At 42.4% G+C, this 19,678-nt stretch overlaps 1 protein-coding gene across 1 annotated transcript in view; it reads left to right on the top strand.

Moving 5' to 3' along the window:
* Positions 1-19,678, top strand: part of ATRN (attractin) — a 165,075-nt gene that overhangs the window by 95,367 nt on the left and 50,030 nt on the right. Inside the window, exons 19-24 of the mRNA XM_028523925.2 lie at positions 263-400; positions 3,301-3,394; positions 11,497-11,549; positions 13,364-13,458; positions 16,086-16,164; positions 17,920-18,077. Of these exons, the coding sequence (XP_028379726.1) occupies positions 263-400; positions 3,301-3,394; positions 11,497-11,549; positions 13,364-13,458; positions 16,086-16,164; positions 17,920-18,077 (617 nt within the window). The remainder of the gene's footprint in view (positions 1-262; positions 401-3,300; positions 3,395-11,496; positions 11,550-13,363; positions 13,459-16,085; positions 16,165-17,919; positions 18,078-19,678) is intronic.

Genomic DNA, 19,678 nt, shown 5'->3' with positions numbered 1-19,678 from the left:
TAATCATATATTATTTTTACAGTGAATAGCAAAAATTATTGTTTTAATGACTGTGGACTTTTTTCTTGGTATGGTACATTTCTGATTTTCACGTGTTAGCTATTTTTTAATGTCTTGAGCTTATTTCTCAAACTAGTTTTTAGTGAGCCAGTTTTGATGATTTTGGTGTTTAGAGGCAATAAGAAAGTTGCAAATAAATCTTGTGAAACTTACTCCACCCAGTTCTATAATGAAACAAAAAAGAAAATTCTTTTTCTTTCAGCTTGCCAGTGCAATGGCCACAGCAAGTGCATCAATCAGAGTATCTGTGAGAAATGTGAGGACCTGACCACAGGCAAGCACTGTGAGACTTGTATATCTGGCTTCTATGGCGACCCCACCAATGGCGGCAAATGTCAGCGTAAGTCAAATCCATCAGTCAGGGTTACTAACTGCAGCCCAGGCAGAACACAGTGCTTCTGTTTGACTTGACTATCTAGGAGGAAAACCACTTGGTTTTGGATACTGCATTTCTTAAGTCATACTTGTCAGAAGTGCAGCTGAGCCTGGGAGAAAGTGAGCTGAGCTGCCAAGTGTCAGAGTAGCCAGTTAATGCAACAAACCAAAAATGAAAGAATTAAGCTTTTAATCACTTGCTGTGACAGTATCAGAAAGAGGCTTAAAGTGGAAAGGCACTGACTCCCCTTGTTCCATGTTCCCTCCTGGAACGGCACACAGGTTGAGCATCAGGTGGACGAGCACAGAGGTGGGGGCTGGTCTTCTCCCCGTTGAGGGAGGCCCGACAGAATGCTCAGCAAATGCCTCTGATGGGCCCTGAGGTGGGGAGGGAGAGTGAGCGAGGAGGGCTGGGAATGAAAAGCCACTGAGGACTGAGTGAGGAAAGATCTTCAAGGCCTCCCCCTCTTCCCTCACAAGGAAGCTCAGCAGAGGCCTGCAGATGACCTCTGCCTGAGACCTCAGATGGAGTGACCTAGGCATGAAAGTGTCTGAAGTAGGGATGCAAATATGTGAAAGCAGTGGCCAACCAGGGGGCCTGAGACCTTGACTGCAACTCTTCAGAGATTTCCTCCCAGACTGGTGTGGGGAGGGCAGCTTTCTGTGTAAGGCCTGCCAGGGAAAGCCTGTGCTTGGAAAAACTCACACCTAGGTTTTTGACCAGGAGCTGGACTCCTCAGCACTTCTAGTATATCTTAAATATTTAGGTACTCTTATGTTTCCCCATACACGTCAGATACATTCCTGCAAGCAATAGGATGTTTTATTGTTAGAATATAAATTATGTTTTTTTTATAAATGACTAGTAGTGCCAGTGAACCGATTATTGGTTTCTTTTAGTTTCCAGTGGAAAGACCCATCAGGTTCTGAGCAGGGAAATAAATAAGAAAAGAAAATCTCTAACTACTCCCCAGATTCCACCTCCAAACTCCTTAGTGTGGCCCTAGAGAAAGGTCTGGTCCCAGAGCAGCTGGGACAGAGCTGTGTTCCAGCGGTGTATCCCTCAGCTTCTCTGGGGTTCAGTTTCCTCATCAGCAAAGCAGGGACATTAAGGGGGTTCTTGAAATGAAAGCAGTCCAAGGGGCGCATGACGTGTAGTCATCACTCAGCAGATGTGAGCAATTATTACTCTTCTAATGCCGTTTTCTGCCACTCTCCAATAAAATTTCTTGCTCAGATTAAAAGATCATTCAGTAAAAATATTTTCCCACTCCTGTGAATAGACTTCATCCATTAGATAGTAATCAGAGTACCTAACCTTATTGATAATTGTATACAAGGCATTGTGCTGGCAGCCACCTGAGACATAGGGGCTTTTATTGTCCCCATGATCGAGGAGCCTGCCCAGCTTCTCACTGCAAGAGGTGGCCGTGCTGGGAACCCTGTCCAGGATGTCTGACTTTAACTCTTGGGCCTTGTACCTCCAAGTGCCAAGCTCAGCTGGGTCTGTGCCTTGTTCTTATCATCCCCCTTCCTGCAGCTGCCGTCTAGAAAAATTACATCCTGCTCTGTAGCATTTGTGGGGCTTCAGTACTATTTTCTAGAACTTAGAGCTAACTTTATTTTTGAGAGCCCCTGTCCACAACAGAAAGCATGACTTTAAAATACGGTGAGTGGAGCCACGTGCTTTATGTTTTCCTCGTAGAGTTGTATGGTCCTTAAGCTGAGGATAATGGCCATGAGTTATTGAGTGCTCACTGTACTTCATTTACTATCTCACTTCATCCATCCTCACAACAACCCTATGAAATAGGTACTACCATTATCTCCATCATATAGAGGAGGAAACAGAGACTTATAGGAGTTAAATAGCATGGCCAGTTAAAAAGAAGTCAAGTGGAGAGGACTGAATTCAAAGCCAGGCAAACTGACTGCAGGCCTTTGCTTTTTGTTAATACACTGTACCCCTTTCTCCATACTCAACTGAGCCAAAAGTGGAACACTCATGTTTCTGAGTGTTCGTCCACTCTGTTACCTGCTTTACTAATTTTGTGTCACAGGTTTCTTTGGGTCATTTTTTTTTCTCTGCAAGATTTATTTTAAAAGTATACCGATCTCCAGCCTAACGCCTTTCATTTATTTGCAGAAAAACAGGGTGTAAAGTGAAAAGGAATTGAACAAAAAGACTCACTTATTTCAACTAGAGCATAAAATTTATCATGGCTCATACTTGTCAGACTAAAAAAAAAAATGAGAGAGAGGTGTTGATGGCCAGAGGAGGGAGCTGGTAGGTTTATTATGGAGGCTAAGAAGAAGGCAAGAAAGGGTGGTGAGTTCTGAACAGCCTCTGAAACACTGACCTGCCATTGGAATCCCACCCCAGTTCTGAGCCCTGCTGTGATTTAAAACATGACCATTGTAGAGCAGGCACCTCAGTGGAGGCAGAGCACAGCGGGACCAGTCCTCCCCTCTGGCAGTCATGGCTCAGAACATCTCCGTGGGACAGGGAGTGGCACACTGGAGACACTTCATAAATGTTTGCTGAACGAATGAATTATAATAGTGAAAACCAAAGTGTCTACTGAAAAGATAAAAATGGTGATTGCTTCAGAAGGCAGTGGAAATGACATTCTTTTCTCCTGTCTTTTGACTTTGTTTTTTTTTTAACATTTCCTTTACATTACTTGAGATAAATCATTAGCTGAAAAACAAATCTCACCCATTAAATACTTTTTTTAAATCTATACTTTTAATAAATACTTTTATTAAATCCAATTCAGATAGAATTTTTTTTTATAGAAAAAGTCTCAGATAGTAGTAATCTCCTAAGCCAGTTGTGACCAACATTCCTTTTCCTCCTTCCAGCTTGTAAGTGCAATGGGCATGCTGCGCTGTGCAATACCAACACGGGCAAGTGTTTCTGCACCACCAAGGGCGTCAAGGGGGACGAGTGCCAGCTGTGAGTACCACCCTCCTGTGACCCCGGCCACAGGCCACACCTGGCTTTAGTGACTGGCAGCCCAGTCAGCTGGGTCTGTGCCTTGTTGCCATGGGTCTGAGGGATCCCTGAATTGATTGATTGGGAATTTTACCCTTCCCACCTCAGACAGGTCTAGCTTGGTCAACCTCTGTACTGAGTAGGTTGTCAGTTTAGAAGCAATTCCTTAATGACTCTCTTTAAGTTATATTTTCATGTCTGAGTGACACTGACATTTCCGGGGTTGCTGACTTGGATTAGTCATTTAACTTCAGCCACTACTTGATTTTTGTCATGTCACGAGATTGCACTATTTTCCAAAAGATAAAGTTGGAAGAGCTGGTATTTTATTTGGCATTTTGGTTGTCTGATAGTGGAGATGAGCCTTTGGCCTTTAACACATCTCTCCCTGTTCTAGTATTTTCCTTGACAAAGTATATGAGACATTTCCCAGGAGAGAGTCCGGGGTCCTCACCCGTGAGGATGCAGGCAGAGGTGGGGTTTCAGCCCTGGCTGTGCCTCCAACTGAGCAGAGTCCTCAGGAGGTAAATCACTTAACTGTGCTGAACCTCAGTCTCCACATCTATCAATAGTGGGACTGGCAATAATCATTTTTGGTGTCCTGAGATGTTGAGAGAAGAGAGATGGATCTCCAGTTAATATATTCCAGCCTTCCTCACCAGAAAACCTCACAAAAAACGTTCCAGGTTTACTCATACCCCCAAGAAGAAACTTAGAAATGTTTAGTAGTACCAAAATAACGGGCTGATACAACCAGGTGTGTCCTCGGTAAACTCTGTCAAGCTTATGGCACACTAGTAATGTCACCAGTGACTGAGGCCTTGGTGGAGGTGTTCAGGAGGGAAATATTCTGTCTGCGTTTTCTAGTCTGTACCAATGTGTACATTTACTGGTTTTGTGCTGCCCTAAAGCAAGTACAAGAAGAAAAGTTGAATCAAAGATTAGTTCTTGAATCTAGATTCCTTTAAACAGAAAAATGTAATAGAGCAAAATTAATCATTCCTGTCCTCAGTTTTGATGCACAGCAAAGAAGTGAGGTACAGGTCCAGGGAAAGCCTTCCTGAGAGATTTAGACACAAGTAAGTGCTGATCATCACCGTGGACAAAAGGACACAATATCCCTGTGTTATTTATCTGGGGAAAGTGCTTGACCTAAGCTTTCTCCTTCTTTTTTCATAGTTAATAGCTACTGTGCCTAAATCCTTTTGTTACAGAATCCTACCAGTGCTGTTGTGGAACAGCTTTGGAGTTCAATTGCCCATTGCCAAGAAGCATGACTCCTAGTGCAAGGGCTTGGTGAAAAAGGAAAGGGGTTGTTCATTTAAACCCTGAACAGATTTAGAATAATGGCAGATTTCTGCCATTAAGTCCTGCTCCCTTTAAAAACACCCCAAAACACACCGTCCTGGCCCCCTTTGCCAAACCATGTCAGTTTCAGAATACACCAGTCAGAGGTACCATCTTTCAGAAAAGCAGAAGCCTGCAGGTCAGCATTGCTGGTCACAGTTCAGCTCCAAGAACCTTTCACGAATCCGGATGGCTAGGCAGGTCCCCTGCAGCTCCACCTGCTCTGCCACCATCTGCTCCAAGCAGACTTGAATCTGGGTGGCTAGGCAGGTCCCTCCCGCCCACTGCAGTGCCAGTTCCAGTGACTCACTGGACTTCTGACTTCAGACCTTCCGTCTCTTACTGCAGACCATATGACTCTTCTCCTCCTTCCAGATCTCCCAGCAGACCTCCTCTCTTACACCCAGACCTCATGATGGGCTTCTCTTCTTTTTCAGCCCACCCTCATTTAAATGCTCAGCTCAGAACTTACTGTGTGGTCTCATATCCAGCACTTCCTATGATGTGTTAGTGTTCGTTATTTTTGCCAGTTCCCCCGAGTTCTTTTGGCTTCTATCTTTAGTCAGGGCAGAAGTTCCCAGCAACACATGGACATCTGGGGTGGGCATCCGCCCCATGCTTCGCAGGTGCTATTTGACTTGCACCTGGCTGTGTCATGAGTCCCTGAATGTCTTCACAGTCACATACATAATTCACCCTGGGTGGCAGCCCCCTTCCCTCCAGGAAGGCACAGCTGTTAACTTACCACTGTTGTGCAGTGTATCATAAACACTATACCATCTGCTCTTCCCTTCCCCCAGTCAAGAATTGTGGGGAATACGTTCTGCATCCTGTTGCAGTCCCCACTTCTAGACCTCTGGACCCTTTGTAATCTTATAAAGGGTAGTGGGCAAAGGTCTCATAGTCTTCTAGAACTACTTCCTGCTGGCCATGGTTGTAGTCTTACCTACCTTTGGATCCAGAGATCCCTAACCCAGTGGGGTATGGAGAGGAAGGTGGCCTTCACACGTGGGGAAGGACCTTACAGAATCCAGGTCAATTGCCTGTCGCTGGAGAGTAGCATTCTCAATGTCCAAATGTTGGCACTGCTGGACAAATTGGTGTCTTTATCATATTCTGGAGGCAACAAATTTGGCAAGATGGTTAGAAGGCACAATTAAAACCATAACGTCTAAAGGACAAAGGTAGGGACCAATTCTACAGTGTCCCACATTGGGGAAAGAGTGTCTTCTCTGGAGGAAGGTGTACAAGGTACGACATCCCTTTCCAAAGCCCTTTTGCCCATCATACTTAGCTTGGGCTGAGGGGAATATTCTAAGACTCCCCGTTTTTGAACACTTTTGGGTCCATTCTGTAAAAGCCATTAGGGTAGGAAAGGAAACCAGTTTTAAAGTGAAGCCCACAGACTGCCCCATACTTTACAACCCACCCACTTAGTCCAGCCGAACCCTTGAGTCTCAGGAGGCGGCGATGCAGATGGGCTTCTTAAGTGAGGCCTATGTTATAACCAGTCACTCAGGTAATGAGGTTATAAGCTTACACCCTATAAAACAGAAGGAAGAACACACATGTTAATTCACACAACAACCCACAAACCAGTCTCCGAGTCTGTGGGCCTGTCTTTTGGGAAGACATCCAGTTACAAGGCCTTTGCTGGAATGACATTTAATAGCGACAATATGACAGATCCTTCTGGCCTGTATGTTGAGTATCTTTGATGATGTCACACATCTAGTTTCAACTTTCAAATGAAAATAAACTTTGAAGACAGCTGAACTAGTTAGTCTGATGTCTACCACTGAGCATCATGATTTTCCTTGAATCACAATTTTTCTTCTTGAGATTACCTCATTGTCATCAAAGAGACTGCATTAACTCCACTTTTAATTTCCCCTGTTCATTTGCATAAATACAACAGAGCAACAGTTGATCACACATGATTTTCAAGTCTGCTTTGCTGGAACTCACACAAGGAACCTTTAGATTGACCTTTTACTCCTTTCTTCAGGGCACAGAAGCTAAGCCACATGACTGCCATCTGGCTTTGCCTGTAGCACCTGCCTCTCTCAAGTCCTGGAGGCTTCCATTGTGCCTTAAGGTTCCTCCTTACCATTCTCTCAGGAAAGCAACCTTTGTTCCTTCCCTGGGAAGGCTACCATGAACTGCACAACCAACCAAGGTGCCATGCCTTTTCTTGTGGGCTTTCACTAGCCTCAAAAGTCAATCCCATTTCCTCAGGGCTTTCTGGTAACAACCAGAACCTGCTCATGCCTCCTTCAGGCATGACGTTCCAGTCTGAGTCTTGGTTGACAAAACCACCATTGGCAACTGGTCTTGTTGGTTTTATGCAAAGAAAACTTTTGTCATTACTCACTCCTTCAGAATGCCAAATCTAGAGGGATCAGGTAGGGAGAAAAATATAAAGTGTGAAGGAAAATCCTTGTCCTCCTGATATTCACTAAAATTGCATTTCCATGCCTTATATTTTCCCTTGTTCCCTTTCCCAGTTGGTGTGAAGTTGTAACTCTTCCTGGGAAACTTCCGTTTCCTTTTAGAAGCAAAGCAAAAGCCAGAGCAAAGACAGAGTCCCAAAAGAAGAAGGGAGACTAGAACTAGCCTTAGAGTCTTGTCTCATTTCCTTCTGGTCCCACTAACTGGTCACATGGGTGACCTTTCCTAGGTCCCACGTGGCCCAAAGCCTCACTGGTAGAGGCACTCTGTCCCCCACCAGCTCCTCCCCTGGTCTCCTGGCAGAGACGTGCTGTCATCACCCGGTCTTTTGGCAGAGACATGCTCTCTTGCCGCAGGTTGGATTCTACTGGCACCATGTGACCCTTCCTAGGTCCTACATGGCACAGGCATTCTCTCCAGCTGGTTTCACAGGTGACCTCTCATAGGCCTCACTGGCCAAAAAGCAGAGACAGAGGATTCCTGATGTATCCAAACAGCACAGCTCAGACTATGGCCTCATAAGGTCAGAAAACAAGCAAACAGAGAATAACCACACCCAAGAGCTGAGGTTTCCTTTTCTTCAGGAAAGGAAACCTTTAAAATTTTACAACTTTTTAATATACCTTTACTCATTCACATTTAACCATCATCCACTTTCAACCCTTATTTTCCACACTGGGAAGGACCAGACTCCAACTCAGTATCTGGCAGCTAAAAGTCCCCTAGCTTTCCAAGCACATGCATAAAGTAAAAGAAACATGGTTACCCTGTATTGGGTGACAGTTTCTTTTCCGGAAGAGAAATTTCAAGTCTCCTTCCGGAGTGCAGATCCAGCTTTCCCTTCCAGCATCAACCACAGCAGCAGGGTCTGCGTCCTTAAGCAGTTCCTGTTCATCCATGTGTGGTGGATCCAGGGCATGATTCCCATCAGCTTTAAGGAAGAATGTGTTGTCAACAGGACGTTGTAGAGACCGGCCCATTTTTGGCCAGTTGCTCTTCAGGACCTTGAGTCTTCCAGGTCTTTAGAAAGACTTGGTCTCCTGGCCAGAAGGGATACAAGGGCTTATCGGGTGGGTAGGCAAGCCTGCAATGAGCAAACTTGTGCAAAATGGTTAGTGTTTGTCCTAAATGTTGCACATACTGCTTAATTCTTGCCTCATGCTCCAGATCTGAAGGGGGCATTCCTAACCCAGAGATTGGGAGCCATCTCCCCTAAACTATTTCAGAAGGGCTCAATTTAAGTCTGCTTCTGGGTTCAACCCCAATTCGGAACAAAGCAATGGGGAACGCCTGGTCACATTTTAAATGTGTTTCCTGGCATATTTTTGCCAGGGTCGTCTTTATTACATGATTTACTTTCTCAGTCTTTCCCGTGGATTGAGATCTCCAAGATGCATGCAGTTTCCATTGTATTTGCAGTGACTGCCCAACCTTCTAGGAGATTTCTGAAGTGAACAATGGTCCATTGTCACTTTGAATGCTGTGAGGAAGTCTAAACCTAGGAATTATTTCTTTCAGCACCAGTTTTCCACCACAGTTGCCTTCTCAGTTTTGGTGGAGTATGCCTGTACCCATCCAGAAAAAATGTCCACAAAGACTAACAAAAATTTGAAATCCCCCCTGGCTTTAGGCATCTGTATAAAGTCTGTCTGCCAGTTCTCCAGTGGATACCTTTCTTTACATTGTACTTCCTTTTCTGTTGGCACAATGCTGTTTTAGGATTGTTCTTGGAGCATGTATGAAAGGCTTGGGTAATCCTCGAACAGTCCTTTGCAAAGAAGGGCCTTTCAAATGTGACCGAATGAAGTCCACTAAGGCATCCCTTCCATAGTTGGTCCCTTCTTGTAGGTGTTTGAAGATGGGATACACCAGTTCCTCAGGGAGTAAGACCATACCATGGGTGCTGACCTTCCACACAGAATTGGGATCAGTAGGTGAGCTGCATAGTAACTCAGGAAGCCATCTGTGGGCCACTTTCCCCACACCCCAAAACATACGTAGGTCAAACAGTATTGCACTAATAATCCAGTATCTCCTTGGACATGGGGTACTGGCAGTACATACTCCCGTCCTCCAGAGTTCTACCCAGTGGGCTCCCCAAGGGACCAGCATACAACTGCCCTTATTGTGCTGGCCATACATGCAAAAAGCTATAACCAGAAAAATACAGCCAACCTGGGAGCAGCATGTAAACAAAACTATCATCCACAACTCCATTATTCCAAATGGCTTTCACAAGCAAATTTTCAGCCAAATAGTCTCACTTCTCAGAGCCTGCCCCCTTTCCAGAGCCATTCCCTTTCCACAGTCACAGTTCAGCTCCAAGAATTTCTCAAGGATCCGGGTAGTTAGGCAGGTCCCCTGCAGCTCTGTCAGCTCTGCCACTGTCTCCTGCAAGCAGACTTGAACCTGGGTGACTGGGCAGGCCTCCTCTCACCCACTGTACCACCAGCTCCGGCAACTCACTGCACTTCTGACTTTCAGACCTTTCTCTTACTCCAGACCACGTGACTCTTCTCTTACTTTCAGATCTGGTGTCACAGGTGGGCAAAGGTAACCAGGTTCTTGGTGATCACAGATAAAGAATTGAACCGAACACACAGAGTTTATAGCAGGAAGGGAGAGAGCAGATTTATTAAGTGATAATACACTCCGAAGACTATGAGAGCGAGCCAACTCCAAGCAGAGATTGACCTCAGGGGCTGGAGGGTTTCCATTCTTATAGGCAGATATTTCCTGGCTAGTTTTGACTGGCTTTTATTGCACATGTACAACTAGTTATAGTGTTTTAAAGCTACTGCGCATGTGGTCTCTCATGATTCTCTTTTGTTACCAGGGAAAGGGGTCACACAATGTTAATTTATTATAATGCTGTTATAATGAAGCAGGAGTCATATAGCATCGTCTGCACAGGTGCATTCATGATTCCCCATGATTCAGCGCTTTTCCAGAAAGGGGGAACAACCAGTCTTAGAACAGGATCTCTGTCCTGTATCAGTGTCCCTTATCTTAGCCCTGGGGCTCCTCCAGAGTTTCCTCCTTCCTGACCATCTCCTGCCTCACCAGCAGACCTCCTCTCTCATACTCCAAACCCCATGGTGGACCTCTCTTCTCTTTTAGCCTGCCCTTATTTAAATACTCAGCTTAGAACTTCCTGTGTGATCTCATTTCTGACCCTTTCTATGATATGTTAGTGTGCACCATTTTTGCCAGTTCCCCTATCTTTTACTTTCTTTCGGCTGCCATCTTTAGTCAGGGCAAAAGTTCCCAGTGATACAGGGACATCCAGGTTGGGCACTGGCCCCCTGCCTCTTGAGCAGGCACTGTATGAGCTCTCCTGACTATGTCAGGAGTTCCTGAGCATTTTCACAGTCATGGTCAAGTACACAATTTGCCCTGGTTGGCAGCCCTCTTCCTTTGAGGAAGGCACAGCTATTAACTTGCCACTGTTATGCAGTGTATCCTAACCACTGCATCATCTGCTCTTCTACTCTAACCTTCCCCCAGTCAGGGATTGTGGGGGATATGTCTGCCCGTGTTATAGTTTTGCTGATATTCGTAGATGGTACCTATGAGGGAATTAATAATACTTTTTTACTAAAACTTTTTTTATCCACCAGGCTGGTGGACCATGTCCAAAGTTTTAGCCTTCTCTCACTTACAGTTAAAGAACAGGATCAGTTTATCCAGGAAGAATAGGAAAGAAGTGAAAAATGGATATAGGAAAAGTATTTATTTATTTTTAAAGATTTTATTTATTTTCAGAGAGAGGAAGAGAGGGAGAGAGGGAAACACCAATGTGTGATTGCCTCTCTCGTGCCCCCTGCTAGGGACCTTGCCCACAACCCCAGCCTGTGCCCTGACTAGGAATCAAACCAGCAACCCTTTGGTTTGCAGACTGGCACTCAGTACATTGAGCTACACCAGCCAGGGTGGAAAAATGTTTTAACCACACTTTTAGAAGAATATTTCCTTCACACAAAAGTGAAAATGTTTTTCATGATTATAAGTAGGATCTAGATTTGTTATATTTGGATTTATCTCATGTGCTTTGGCAAATGTTGATCAGTTGTTGGTGGTGTGAACTGCTGGGCAGTCAGCAGTGAAAGTCAATGCAAATTCTTGTTAGTTCACCTGATTTGAATAATAACTGAAGAATGTAATTGTACTCTTAGTTTATATTAAAGGACCTACTTGATTTTAAAATGAATGTAGATTCTCTTTTAAATAGCAATAGAAAATAATCTTCGTTTTTCCCCTTCTAGGTGTGAGGTAGAAAATCGATACCAGGGAAACCCTCTCAAAGGAACATGTTATTGTAAGTGTTTTTGTCATTCTTATCTGTCTAGAAGCAACGTAAAACTTCAGTAAAACTTCGTTACTGTCTTTAACATTGTTTGAGAATGGTAAGTGCTGTAGGAATATAGCAGTGACCCATGGAATTGTCCCCTTATTTGATGTGTTCACATTCTATTAAACCTAATACATAGATGGATATGATTTTAAATTGCTTTCTTTGTGGTTTATGTTAATGTGTGCACAGCAGATATCGAGGAAGAATGCAGAGATACACATCTATGGTTTTCTTGTTCATGTTCCCCTGAAACCTTACTTCATTTTCTGTCACCTGGTTGTCATTAGTTGGTTTCTTATTTCAGGATATAGATCCAAAAAATAATTCTTAAAATATAGTTAAGGTCATTCTCTCTGAAACAGGCTTGTGTTAATCACCTCTTTAGGAACTAATGTATAAAATAAAACTCTAATGATTAGCTTATAGTGAAAGGTAAGTCTGGCAAAGCAACCAGGTCCTTATGGGTAAATGCATTTTCTTCCAATGGGAGAATCCACATATTAGGCCAGATTATGGAACCAGAGAAAAAGGAGTTAATGTTTGGCCTATCCACTATAACTATATACCTGCTTTCCTGGGTTGAATCTCTCCAAAATTCATGTCCACCTGGAACTTATCAAAAAAAAACTTCTTTTTTTCTAGGAGAAAAGAGAAAAACTTTATAACCTTGTATAGGAGAAAGAGTTCTGAGATACAATTCCAAAAGCACAATTCATAAAAGAAAAAGTTTATTGGGACTTATAAAATTTAAAGCTTGTATTTTAAAAAACACCATTAAAAATTTTTTTAAAAAAGCCACAAACTAGAGAAAATGTTTGCAAAGCTTATATTTGATAAAGGGCTTATATCCAGAACACAGGAGAAACATTTACAACTTAATAAGGAGACAAAGATTTAATTAAATACACATTTCACCAAAGAATATATGTGAATGACTAATAAGCACATTAAAAAATGGGTAACATTAGACATTTGGGATCTATGTACTAAAACCCTGGTGAGATACATCCCTAGAATGACTAGAATGAAAAGCCAGTGCTGTGGCTCACAGGAAGACAGCTGCATTCTCACATCCGCTTCTACCTCTGTTACAGCATTTCTTTGGTAAAAGTAAATGAGAAGAGCCTGGCCTTACCAGACATACAGTCAGAAAAGGGAGTATTTTAATAACCATCTCCGATAATTACGGATGTCACCCTTTGATACCGTACCAAAACCAGACAACTGGTCGTGTTTTTGAGGTTAATTACCACGTGGAACATGAAAGCACCTCAGTGAATTTTTTTGCAGTATTGTACATTTATAAACTATTTATTGTATTGTAAAACAAAAGCCAATACCAAGTTTTAACTGTGCTGTGGAGAAATTTCATACATTTTCTGTGGGAATGTAAAATGGTATATAGTCTCTTTGGAAAACCATATGGCAGTTTCTTAAACAGTTAAGAATAAAATTACCAACAACTCCCCATTTATAGCATTATATCCTTAAGCACAACCTAGCAGGTAATCGACGTTCAGTTAATATTTGTAGGTGAGGTAGATTGGGACTTAAGATCTCAGCCAGGGCCATGATCTAAGGTGGGTTTGGTGGGTTAACCCAACAAAATGATACTGTCCACAGACTTGATTTCCTTTGAAAACCCCCCAGCCCCCAGGTATAAGTGAGCCAGAAGTGCTTTCCTGGCCATTCAGTGTTTGTAAGATAATCAAGGTGTATTTCTAGAGACCTGTTATGTTTTATTTCAATTTTAAATACATGTGTCTTTCTTTCCATAGACACTCTTCTTATTGACTATCAGTTCACCTTCAGCCTGTCCCAGGAGGATGACCGCTACTACACAGCCATCAATTTTGTGGCCACACCTGATGAAGTAAGATTTCATAGCCTTCTCACTTTGTTTCAAGTTGACGTGAATTTTTTTGTCATTATGGTTAGCAGCACTGTCTTAGCAGTGGAGCACTCTTGATGATGTTTAAAGGTGCAGGAAAGAAATGTTAGAACCTACATTTTATCTCTTTTCCACCTAAAAGGCAGGAACGGTGTTAGGATTTTCTAGTGTCTGGTACACAGACTGACACTTACTCCACACATACTTGGTTTGCCCATTAGCCCATTGCGTCCCCATACAGAAAAGGAGAAGAGACTGCAAGGGCAACTCCCTGATCTGAGGAACAGATGGCAGAGCCCACATTTAAACCAGAGGCTTAAAAGTACCCACAAAGAAACTGTGATTGACATCAGTGGCAGTGGTGCAAGGGAGGTGGCAGAGGTGACACTTCTCATATAGTAAGTTGCAAACCTCATTGGGATGTAAAAACAGTGAAGGTTTAGTTGGGTCCAACAAGGCAGCCAGCCAGAAAAATTGAAATTATTAAGGCAGCTATTTGATACATGGATTTATATTTACTGCAGTTAATGATGAACCCCAGCTTGCCGTAAGGTATTAGGTAGTTGAAGGGAGCCAGCACAGCACAACATTTAAAAGTGGAGCATCTGGAACGTGAAGACACACCCACACAGTTTCTTCAGTGAAATAGAGAGTCATTCATTACCCACTCCAGTATACAATGAGATTTTTCTAAACTTGATGATAAATTATTTAGGAGTCTCCTTAGTTTTTTATTTCTCATCAGTGTACTTTCAGTGAAAATATTTTGTGGAAAAACTGTATAGCCATATCATTTGAGGGGCTGTCTAAAGTGGAAGTTTTAAAGAAGATTTTAGGATAAGGTTATAGCAAAAGCACCAAACATGAAATTTATTTACTACTTTATTCATGAGCAAGTGGTTGAAGTGCTCAGTCTTTCAGGATATAGTTGATGTTGTTAATTTTATTTTAGATAAGCATAGTAGAGTCTCAGGAATACTTCTTAGTGAGATCTGGAATGACCATGAATATCTTAGAACTTCCCTGTGGTTCCCTGTTTATCTTATGACAGAATATTTAATAGAGTTATCCAGTGTGTGTGTTCTATCTTTTAAAAAAACATTAGGATTCCAAATTTATTGATCCTTTCGGTGGAAGAAGTAACTGTTGGTAGGTGGCGTGCTACCAGCAAATTAAAAAAAAAACAAACACTTGAGCTGTCCTTTCAAGAGGAAAGTGAGGTTATATCAACAAGTGAGAAGGTATCTGCTCTGTGAGGGAAACTTCTGGTTTGGAGATTCTATTTTGAAAATGTTTCCATTGTTGTGGTTTTTTCCCATTAAAACCAGCAACACAACACCCTTTAAGAACCTTAATTTTCTAATATGCTTTATGATTTTGCAAAATGAAGACTTTCAGAAGGGTTGGATCTATTGTAAAATATAAAAATACAGCATCTGATTTATTTTTTAAAAATATTTTATTTATTTTTAGAGAGAGGGAAAGGAAGGGAGAAAAAGTGTGAGAAACATTGATATGAAAGAGAAACATCGATCAGTTGCCTCTCATACACGCCCTAACTAGGGACTGAACCCACAACCCAGGCATGTGCCCTGACCAGAAATTGAACCAGTGACCTTTCACTTTGCAGGACAACGCACAACCCACTGAGCCACACCAGTCAGGGTTACTGCATTGGTTTATTTGCAGAAATAATCCTTTGACCCCAAGAAAGATTTATTTACCAAATGTCAATAAAAAGTAAAAATTAGTGTTAAAATTTATCCAGCATGGCCAACAGTGAACTTCTCCAGTTGGCTCACCATAATTCTGAGATGTCTTTTTAATCATTAAAATAAAAAATCAAACTAGCTCTTCAAATTGCTGTATCTCTAAGTGGTAAACAAGCTTTTCAGAGCTAATGAAATACATTTAGTGATCTTTCACTTGAAATAATATTTTTAGTGAGAGAAAAATGTTATTCAAATCATGAATGAATACAATCAAATTATTCAGTTTATTTCAAATTTATATGCTTTTTAAAAATCCATTTCCATTTTGGAGAACTTTACACTGTATATAATTTAGTAGTTCAGAAGTACTTAGGCTGAAAGTCACTGTGCTCTGGTGAGGAGTTTGTTTTTTTTTTAAGATTTTTTTTTCATGGAGTTGGCATTTGATTTGATAAACCATTACATTTCATATATTTTTATGGAAGAGAAATCAGATTTATTTGGGGAATATTTCTTATATTAGTTAGAAATTTTGCTAACTCTAATGTCAGTTTCTCTTAAGACATAGTAAAATATCTGTTTTGTAATTAAGAAAGATTCCCTGGCCCTCATGACTCAGTGGATTGAGCATGGGCTTGTGAACCAAAAGGTTGCTGGTTCAGTTCCCAGTCAGGGCACATGTCTGAATTGCGGGCCAGGTCCCCAGTTGGAAGCATGTGAAAGTCAACCGTTTAATGTTTCTGTCCCCCTCTTTCTCTCTCACTTCCCCTTTCTCTAAAAATAAAATAAATAAATCTTGTTTTTTAAAGGTAAAAATAGTAAACTTTAATTACTGCTTTATTTTAAAATCTGGAAACTATTCTAATTAATTTTCTAATTATCTGTACCTCTCCTCAGCAAAACAGGGATTTGGACATGTTCATCAATGCCTCCAAAAACTTCAACCTCAATATCACCTGGGCCGCCAGCTTCTCAGGTAAAAATCTACCTAGAGAAGACCTTTTGCATGGAGGTAATAGATTAAGAAACATGATGTAGGAGTTGAGAAACGGGGCTCTGAAGACAGACAGATGGGTTTGAAACCCCTCTTTGCCACTTATTAGCTGGGAGGCCTTGAGCAAATTTCTAAACTCCTCTCTAGATTTTTAGGGCTATTCATCGTAAAGAGAATGTTGTGTAGATTAAATCAGGTGCTGCACGTCAGTGCCTACCGTGGCGTCAGGCTCAGTACACACTCACCGTCTCTGCCTGCTCCCACCGCCACCAGCATTGCTGCAGCTCTGTGCTGGCTCTGCCGCCATCATCCCCATCCCTGCTTCAGAAGTGAACGAGGCAAGGGACTCGTAGATGCAAGAAAGGGAGACAAAGTAGAATGAGATTTCAGTAGGTACAGGGAAGTGTACTTTGGGAATTAAATGAAACTCTGGAGCACAGCATTTTCTATCCTGTTTATCTTACTACAGGTCACCGAAAATGTGCCAAGGCAGAAAGTCTACTAAAAAAGTGAAGGGTGGGCCTTACGTAGTGATTAAGAACATAGCTTGACTGGCCTAGGTTTGAATTCTGCCTCTCACTTACTGTACTGCACTTTGCTATCAGGCAAAATATTTAAGCTTTCTGACCCAGTTTCTCGTGTAAGAAACACCTAACCATGCAGAATGTCATGGGAACTAGGTGATGTAATAAAGTACTCAGTATAGTGCTTGCAGAATGGTAAATTCTCACTAAATGTTTCATTATTACTATTATTATACAGTTCTGGATTTTGATCAAAACACAACTTATTTGACTGAAACAAAATCAGTACCTTTGCCTGTCACTTTATATTTATTATATCTTAAAAGATTGTGTAGAATTCAGAAAAAAATCAGAAACTTGCAGTGAGGAGAGACTTTTAAGAAAAGGCGCACATTATTGGAGTATTTGTCTTGAGAAAGGCAACCTTTCTGTGCATGTGGTGATTTGCAGTGACTGTCTCAGTGAGGACCTGACACCCTGGGCTCCAGTCACAGATTTAACTCAGACTTGGAAAGAATCTATTTCATGCATCTTTGTAGACGCTAGAATTCCCGGTAGAGGGAGAATATGGAATGCTGAAAGACTTTTAGGGAATACATGCATTTATACCAGATTGGGGGGATTTAAAAACAGTTACAGCCGGCAGCAGAAGGGACCGAGTGACCCTTAGAGTTCTGTCCTCCCTGCTACTGCTGAGACTTGAGGTCACTGCTAGTTGGGAAGTGAGGGGAGAATCGGTGTCCCTGGTAGGGGACGTATGGAACACTGCCAGACAAGTGTATACAGGGAAATGCAGAGCAGCCAAAGTGCAGTGGGCACAGTAGGTGCCATTGCTGCCTAATAGGATTCTAGTGGTATCTGTATTTTCACGGCCACGTGCAGCCCATTTCAGTGGAGGGGAGTTGTAGGGATTCCTGGTAAAACATTCTAGTTAAGGGCATGGGCTTGTACGTCAGCCTTCCCAGCTTCAAATCCCAGCTCCACTTCTTGTCAGCTGTGTGACCCAAACCAACTTGCTTAATTTCTCTGAGCCTCACTTTCCTAATCTGTAAATGAGGATAATAGAGTTATTGTTAGCGTTAAATGCTACTGAGCTCTTAAAAGCCGTTCCTGGGACATAGTGTTTAATAAATGTGATTATCCTTATTAGTAATGAGGGTAGATCCTGTCCCCCCAAAAAGGCTTTTCTGTTTTCTTTTTTCCTTCCTGATAGCTGGAACCCAAGCTGGAGAAGAGATGCCTGTTGTTTCGAAAACCAACATCAAGGAGTACAAAGATAGCTTCTCTAATGAGAAGTTTGATTTTCGTAACCACCCAAATATCACTTTCTTTGTTTACGTTAGTAATTTCACCTGGCCCATCAAAATTCAGGTAAGATATGTTTTGTGGTCTCATCTGCAGACATGGTGAACTCTCTTTAGAGGAGACTAAACTCATGAATTTGGAACTTGTGATAAATGATATGTACAGTATTGCTTTGCCTCTGTGATATCCGTGGCAAAGGAGGGCTGAGCATGTGAATGATACTGTAGGAGACTGTAGTGGGGATGGTGTAAACCACTTGGGAAGGAAAGTTACCAGCGATTTTGAAAGCAAGTTGGCATGTAACAAATTTGATAATTATTACTCTAACTTCTTCACTGAGCACTCGCCGTGTAAAAATATGTAGAGCTGCATAAAAAGCTTCAATTCTGACGTGAGTGAGGTGGGTGTAAGGGAAACAAACACACATATAACCAGCGAAAGCCAGTGTGTGGAAAGTGCCGCGTGAAAAGGTCCCAAAAATGCTATCGGCATTTAAAGGAGGATGGGACAGTGTGTAACAGGAGGCAGTTCAAGGTCTCATTAAAGGGCCTAGGCCTTGTAGTCAAACAGACGTGGGTGTGCGTCCTGGCTCTGGCTGTACAGTTCAGGTTCCCTCCCCATCTCAGGGTTTTTATGTGTGTGACCTGAGAGGGGAAGTCGAAGGATTCATGTCACCTGCTGCAGCCCCTGCTGTTGTTCACTTGCTCATTTTCTCTGTTCCCAGGGGGCCAGTGGACTCCCTCTCATCCAAGACCCATGGTCCATTTTGTGCTTTTTATAATCGTTGGCTGCTGTGTCCTTGCAGCCTTGCTTTAATACTTTTCACTTTCACCCCCTCCATTTTGGGTAAATGTGTAACTTAGGGATAGATGGATTTTCAGGAACTGATTCACCTTTAGCCAGGGAAGCCTGGCCACTGGACAGGGGCTGTGGCTGTCTGCCACCTTTCAGAAGCATGGTCAGCTGACGCAAGTTGTCACAGATCAGTTAGATGGAGGTGCCTTCCAGTTCTGGTGGTTTCATATTCATGCCACAGAGCTGTGGCTAAAGAGCAGTCTTCTTCTTTCTAGAATGTGGAGGACAGGCTCGGTGTTGTATTTTTTCTAACCACCCTATTTTCCCTCTAAATGGTCTATAAGTTCATCCTCTAATCTGCTTGTCCTTTTGCTCTTGCACACAGTCTGCTTCCTTTCTCTGCCATCCTTCTTACAAGCATTGACCACATTCCCTACTTGTATTTTCTCTTATTCATTCATTCGTTCATTCATTCATTCACACATCAGCCCAAAACAGTCTGCCACCTCCCCTCAGCATACCCTGACACTGCCCTGTCTCAGTGAACTCCAGTGACTGAATTCTCAGTACTCTCTCCTTCATAGAGTGGCTTGAATCACTGTCTTTCTTGCCTTCCTTATCCTTTCTGTCCCTGATTCTCTGGCCAGTCTTTTTAGGGAATCTCCTTCCTTAAACATTGGGTTTTCTGGGATTCGGGTTGGTTCTCTTCTGTTTTCATCCCAGTTTCTCTGGATAATTCCATCCCATTTGTAGGTACTACTTCTGTACTAGAGATTCTCAATGCTCTGGCTCCAGCTCAGCTTATACTTGAGCTCCAGACCAGTAAGTACTCTTGGTTGCTGTCTAGACATCTCTATCTGGACATTCACAAG

The sequence above is a fragment of the Phyllostomus discolor genome, chromosome 9, assembly GCF_004126475.2.
Source record: "Phyllostomus discolor isolate MPI-MPIP mPhyDis1 chromosome 9, mPhyDis1.pri.v3, whole genome shotgun sequence".
NCBI classification, from domain to species: domain Eukaryota; kingdom Metazoa; phylum Chordata; class Mammalia; order Chiroptera; family Phyllostomidae; genus Phyllostomus; species Phyllostomus discolor.
This window is presented reverse-complemented; position numbering and strand designations above follow the sequence as displayed.